Source organism: Nansenia antarctica (assembly GCF_963989245.1).
Source record: "Nansenia antarctica genome assembly, chromosome: 3".
NCBI lineage: Eukaryota > Metazoa > Chordata > Actinopteri > Argentiniformes > Microstomatidae > Nansenia > Nansenia antarctica.
In genome coordinates this window covers 33989785-33997085 of record NC_137688.1, presented here as the reverse complement: position 1 = coordinate 33997085, position 7301 = coordinate 33989785, and the positions used below count along the sequence as shown (strand labels likewise).

Sequence of the window (7301 nt, the reverse complement as noted above, 5' to 3'; positions counted from 1 at the left end):
TTACATGTAACGATGAATTGAGAATCAAGGACCCCAATTGAAATAAGCCAGTGGCTTTCTTGGGTTTTTATCCTGTTAGTTGACCTTATGTACTTTCATGTACCTACTTCTGCAAATCTTCTAATAACGTTTTCAATCAATCAATCAATTCACGCGAGCTGCATGTCTTAGAACGTAGCAAGCAGTGTTGCCAGATTGGGCTACTTTTGGTCACACTGGACGGGTGGATTCGGCAGCTTTTAGACTGGTTGGGCTGGAAATTGTCAATTCCGTCTGGCAACCCTGGTAGCAAAATATGTGCATACGTATCTGGTAGCCTGGTACTTTCAAATCGCAAGTTGTTTCATCCTCTCTTCTCTTTTTCGGGGTGATGGAGGAGAGATTGGCAGTGAAATATCCATGATGGGACTTTTCTCATCATCCTCCGTCCTCACACTCATGTTTTTCCCCCTCCATTAATCTTCTGTTATTCAACACGAGTGTGAAAACGGATTGTATCCTTTATCTCAAAGACACTATGGCATACCGTTTCTTAAATAGGCCTATTCACTTAATATTCACTTAATTTGGGTGAGATGATAGGCCTACTTTGCAACTTTACAGTTTTGGTAACTGTTTTTTGTTTCTCTACTGTAACATAATATAACATTGTTATTATTATTATTATTATTATTATTAATTACAATGTACAATACAAATACAACAAGTGGGGTCCCTCAAAAAGAAAAATCGCACACAACATCAATCCCAAAGGCCTCTTTCGGACCCAGGAAAAACCCTGGTATGTCCTGTATAACATGATAGCCATCTATGAGCAATGCATTGTATATAAGATGATGACCAAGGGTCTTTCTGCTGCTGACCAAGGGGCTGAGTCCTGTTGATGGGGCCCAATGTTCTTTTAGACTCTGTAGGCTACTGTATTTGTTTATTAAGACTTACATAAATATGATATATTGTCTGAATTTGTCTTGTTTTCAATTTGATTTCATCAAATGTTCCAATTATTTTTTATTTCTTGTGCTGGTTTATTATGAACAACAATGTAAAATTGCAGGAAACTAGCACAAATAATTGTGTGGGAGAGAGGGGCCGCCGCTGCCAAAATGTGCACAGTTTTGGGTCGCTCCACCGCCAAAAAATCTCACTCCAAACTTTTGGTGAAACTTGGCAGCCCTTAAGGCTTTATTGAAACGATGTTTAACTTATGATTTACTAGCACTGGCGCCCCCACCCCGCCCTTGGGCCCGTGGTGGTCGTGGTCCCGAGGAGCGGGGCCCCTACTGCGAGGGGTGTCCCTTATTTCTCTGACTGAAAGGTGGCAACCCTACTGCTACTACTACTACTACTACTACTACTACTACTACTACTACTACTACTACTACTACTACTACTACTACTACTACTGCTAACACTACTACTACTACTACTACTACTACTACTACTACTACTACTACTACTACTACTACTACTACTACTACTACTACTACTACTACTACTACTACTACTACTACTACTACTACTACTACTACTACTACTACTACTACTACTACTACTACTACTACTACTACTACTACTACTACTACTACTACTACTACTACTACTACTACTACTACTACTACTACTACTACTACTACTACTACTACTACTACTACTACTACTACTACTACTACTACTACTACTACTACTACTACTACTACTACTACTACTACTACTACTACTACTACTACTACTACTACTACTACTACTACTACTACTACTACTACTACTACTACTACTACTACTACTACTACTACTACTACTACTACTACTACTACTACTACTACTACTACTACTACTACTACTACTACTACTACTACTACTACTACTACTACTACTACTACTACTACTACTACTACTACTACTACTACTACTACTACTACTACTACTACTACTACTACTACTACTACTACTACTACTACTACTACTACTACTACTACTACTACTACTACTACTACTACTACTACTACTACTACTACTACTACTACTACTACTACTACTACTACTACTACTACTACTACTACTACTACTACTACTACTACTACTACTACTACTACTACTACTACTACTACTACTACTACTACTACTACTACTACTACTACTACTACTACTACTACTACTACTACTACTATTATTACCACTATGGCAGTGCTGGGCTCCACAGGCGAGATGACTTCCAGATGGTCTGGGGAAAGTGTTTATTGAGGGTTACACAGGGGTAGCCTGCCTGCCTGCGCTTTTGGAAGAGAGGGAGGAAGGGAGAGAGAGAGAGAATGAGAGGGAGAGAGAGCAAAACACAAGATAGTGCATGGCACAGCACGGCCAACACCCGCGCACTCTCACTCTCACACACTCGTGCTGCTCGTTTCCTCTCGCGGAGGACAGTAACGGAATCCGGACGGCTGGCTCGTGTCCTCCAACACGTCATTATCCCGTATCGAACGGTAGTTGACCCTCCGGACCCGTTTAAGGCTGCGTTCGTAAACTCGCTCTGAGAGCGCCGGAGCGCACACTGGGTCAAGTAAATTTGATTGAACAAGAGGCATTCCATGAGTGCTGATCAGATTTTCAGAGCGTATTTACGAGCGCACCATAACATTCTGTTCCCCGAGCTCCCCCCCCCTCCTACCCACCCCTACCGCCTCGACCGCCCCCCCCCCCCCCCCCCCCCCGGCACCTGGTTCGCTGAGCGCTGATCCTCGAACCAACTGGAGACACACAGCATCACTATTTCGCTACCGAACACACGCGCGACACGGACCCGACCACGGAGACCCCACGGAGGCGCGAGATGCACTGTTATTAACCGAATACGAAACAGATGAATAATCATATTTTGTGACAGGGAAAAGGAGGTGTAAAAACGGGCGGGAACCGGAGGAGGAGTGTTTATGTTTTTTCTCTGCTGAATGAAGGATCCTGCCTCCGTTCCTCCCGTGCTCGCGGGGAGTTTGACGGACACTTCCACCGGACTTCTCGGTAAACCGTGTTCTACCGACCCGACCGGACTGAACACCGTTCGTCATCCCACCGTACTACCGAGTGTCGCGTGGAGTCGGAGACTGGGAATTAATTTTTGCTCCGACTACCACATCGTGACGTATGGTTGGAATTGCTGCCTCTTTTCAGTGTAAGTCTCTCTCTCCTCTCCTCCTCTCCTCTCCTCCTCTCCTCTGAACGGGTTTCTGAGACGCTCAACACAATAGATGTTGTATTGAGACGCTGTGCGTGTGCGTGTGTGTGTGTGTGTGTGTGTCTGTATGTGCGTGTTTTGAGACTAGCGCGCGCCTGTGTATGTGTGTGTGTGTGTGTGTGTGTGTGTGTGTGTGTGTGTGTGTGTGTGTGCGTGCGTGCGTGCGTGCGTGTGTGTGTATGTTTGTATAGGCTATAATTGCTCCTTTATGTTTTTGCATATCGGGGTGCCAAACCTGATTTTGCTCAATCAACTATTATCAAGTATTTAATCAAGTAATCAAGTATGTAATCAAGTATTTAATCGATATGTTGGATAGAAGACGTGTGCTGTTAGTAGTCGTATATGCATGTGTTTGTGTTTTATTGGTTATTAAATCCATTGCTGCTGTATGGCTATACGAGCATCCGTACAGTGTTCCAACTAGAACTGAAGAATAGCGACTTTTCATGTATGACAGTATGCAACATATTAGACATATTGAATTGAATTGATTGATTGATTGATTGATTGATTGATCGATCGATCATTGAAGGGATCAGTGACATGGTGTTTTAGTGTGTTTCTCCACGTTCAAGAAGGAAGCTAATTCATCTGTTGTAAAAGAGCGAAACCAAGCAAGAAGAATAGCTATGGAACGTGTTTGTGCGTGTGTGTGTGTGTGTGTGTGTGTGTGTGTGTGTGTGTGTGTGCGTGTGCGTGTGTGTACGTGTATGTGCGTGTGTGTATGTGTCTGTGTGTGTGCGTGTGTTTGTGTGCGTGTGTTTGCCTGCGTGTGTGCCTGAGGTAAAGGTAGCGCGCGTCTGCGTGTGTGCCTGCGTGCGCAATATATATATATATATATATATATATATATATATATATATATATATATATATATATATTTACATATCGTTCGGGTCCTTGACATTCCAGTCTCTCTACATGATGTCTGTGTCTGGTTGTCATGAAATCAACGTCATTCAACATAGATTTTTCCAAACATAATTTGGTGATATGAAATAGTCCCACGTTCAGCTTTATCCTATGAGAAACCACAAAGGAAATCTCTGACCATTTCTCGCATTATTTTTCCCAAAAGATCGTACACTCTCACCTCTTTGTTCTTCTCCTTTCAGTCACCGTTTTTCTTTCAAATCACTCCTTGAGAGTCAGTGCCTTGATGAGGTCCTCCATCACACCCTCGTCGTTGTTATTAGTATTCTATTCATAGCTTTCATGTGACGTCACAGCATAGTGGAAACGCCCACCTGACGGGCAAAAGGCACTTTTTGCGGGCAAAACCCACGGGCAAAACCCACTTTTTGCGGGTTAATAACTTTTTTTTCCCGTGGGTTAGGAAAATAATTCCAACGTGTCCGGATAGAGTAGAAGACAGGGAATCCAACACTATTTGAATGGAGTCGATCCTCCACTCCTATCACCGTGGACACAGCAAGGAGCGAATTCCCGGATATAAATATTCCCTCGCCTCGCTGACAGCGGGAGTTGGGAGTTTCGTCCAGCAGCCGGTGAACGCCCGGTTGATCGAGTTTCATATTAAAAGTATATCTTCTCGGGGTGTCAGCGCGTTGGTTAAGAGCTCAAAATGACCGTATACTGATGGTGAATTTAGCAATAATAGTCTTATGTTTGTACCACCTCCATAACCGGTGTTATTCACGGGAAAAGCCGGTCAAGGAGGCACCCTTTGCAGGTCAATAACTTTGATTCTCCGGGGGTTAGGAAAATAATTCCAACGTGTCCGGATAGAGTAGATGACAGGGAATCCAACACTATTTGAATGGAGTCGATCCTCCACTCCTATCACCGTGGACACAGCAAGGAGCGAATTCCCGGATATAAATATTCCCTCGCCGACAGCTGGAGTTGGGAGTTTCGTCCAGCAGCCGGTGAACGCCCGGTTGATCGAGTTTCATATTAAAAGTATATCTTCTCGGGGTGTCAGCGCGGTGGTTAAGGGCTCAAAATGACCGTATACTGATGGTGAATTTAGCAATAATAGTCTTATGTTTGTACCACCTCCATAACCGGTGTTATTCACGGGAAAAGCCGGTCAAGGAGGCACCCTTTGCAGGTCAATAACTTTGATTCTCCGGGGGTTAGGAAAATAATTCCAACGTGTCCGGATAGAGTAGATGACAGGGAATCCAACACTATTTGAATGGAGTCGATCCTCCACTCCTATCACCGTGGACACAGCAAGGAGCGAATTCCCGGATATAAATATTCCCTCGCCGACAGCTGGAGTTGGGAGTTTCGTCCAGCAGCCGGTGAACGCCCGGTTGATCGAGTTTCATATTAAAAGTATATCTTCTCGGGGTGTCAGCGCGGTGGTTAAGGGCTCAAAATGACCGTATACTGATGGTGAATTTAGCAATAATAGTCTTATGTTTGTACCACCTCCATAACCGGTGTTATTCACGGGAAAAGCCGGTCAAGGAGGCACCCTTTGCAGGTCAATAACTTTGATTCTCCGGGGGTTAGGAAAATAATTCCAACGTGTCCGGATAGAGTAGAAGACAGGGAATCCAACACTATTTGAATGGTGTCAATCCTCCACTCCTATCACCGTCGTGTATCTTGATAGTTCTTCATGAGTGAGGTGGTCTAAATAGTAGGCAGCCATGTTGAGCGATGTTGCTATGATACTTTTTGCCCTTCAGGTTGGTGGTTGCTAGGGAAGAAACCACGTGACTGAAAGCTATGAATTGAACCGTTGATGTGTTTGATTGTTGGTGAGCGAGGAGCTTAAGTATGCCATGCACTGAAAACCAATAACATTTGATTTGATTTCTTAAAAAAAAAAGCCTCAAATTGTATCAATCATCTCCAAATCAATTGAATCACAATTCGAGTACATTCCTATGAAAGCGTGTTGGTGTGTCTGTGTGTGTGTGTGTGTGTGTGTGTGTGTGTGTGTGTCTGTGTCTGTGTCTGTGTCTGTGTGTGTGTCTGTGTGTGTGTCGTCTGAGTCTGTGTCTGTGTCTGTGTCTGTGTGTGTGTGTGTGTGTGTGTGAGAGAGTGTGTGTGTCTGTGTGTGTGTGTGTGTGTGTCTGTGTCTGTGTGTGTGTGTGTGTGTCTGTGTGTCTCTGTGTGTGTGTGTGTGTGTGTGTGTGTGAGTTTGTGTGTGTGTGTGTGTATGTGTGTGTGTGTGTGTGTGTGTGTGTGTCTGTGTGTGTGTGTGGGTGTGTGTGTTGAATAGCAACACACACGTCAGCTGTCGGCTTGGACAAGAGGGAGACGTCACTTCACTGGTATTAAACGGGTGTTTACCGGGGCAGCGGGTTCTAATCACCGTTTAACCGCCTGGTGGCTGCCGGTGGCCGGTGCCCCGTCACTGGAGACCCACACACACACACACACACTCAGAACCTGCACTGTTTAGGTCCACATCAGCACTGTGCTCTCTTATTAACTAACCCGCATGTCTCTCTCTCTGATGTTAACTAACCTGTGTGTCTCTCTCTCTGATGTTAACTAAACTGCATGTCCCTCTCTCTGATGTTAACTAAACTGCATGTCTCTCTCTCTGATGTTAACTAACCTGTGTGTCTCTCTCTCTGATGTTAACTAACCTGTGTGTCTCTCTCTCTGATGTTAACTAACCTGCATGTCTCTCTCTCTGATGTTAACTAACCTGCATGTCTCTCTCTCTGATGTTAACTAACCTGCATGTCTCTCTCTCTGATGTTAACTAAACTGCATGTCTCTCTCTCTGATGTTAACTAACTAACCCGCATGGCGCTCTCTCTGATGTTAACTAGTAGGTTAGCACCAGTAAAGTGTCTGAATCCTTTAATTTGAAACAAGCCGAACTCAGCTGTCACCTCCTCCTCTCCTCTCCTCTCCTCTTCTCTCTCCTCCTCCCCTCCTCTCCTCCTCCCCTCCTCTCCACGCCTCCCCTCCCCTCCTCGTCTCCCCTCTTCTCTCCTCTCCTCTCCCCTCCTCTCTTTTCTCCTCTCCTCTCCTCTCATCCTCCCCTCCCCTCAGCTCCTCCTCTCCTCTCCTCTCCTCTCCTCTCCTCTCATCTCCTCTCTTCTCTCATGAGGTTCCCACGGTCCAGATT

General features: G+C 44.7%; 1 protein-coding gene across 1 annotated transcript in view; it reads left to right on the top strand.

The window, feature by feature from the left end:
• Positions 1 to 3141: 3141 nt before the first annotated feature.
• Positions 3142 to 7301, top strand: part of runx1t1 (RUNX1 partner transcriptional co-repressor 1) — a gene marked incomplete at both ends in the record, with an annotated part of 40253 nt that continues 36093 nt past the window's right edge. Inside the window, 1 exon segment of the mRNA XM_080527192.1 lies at positions 3142 to 3169. Within this exon segment, the coding sequence (XP_080383318.1) occupies positions 3142 to 3169 (28 nt within the window).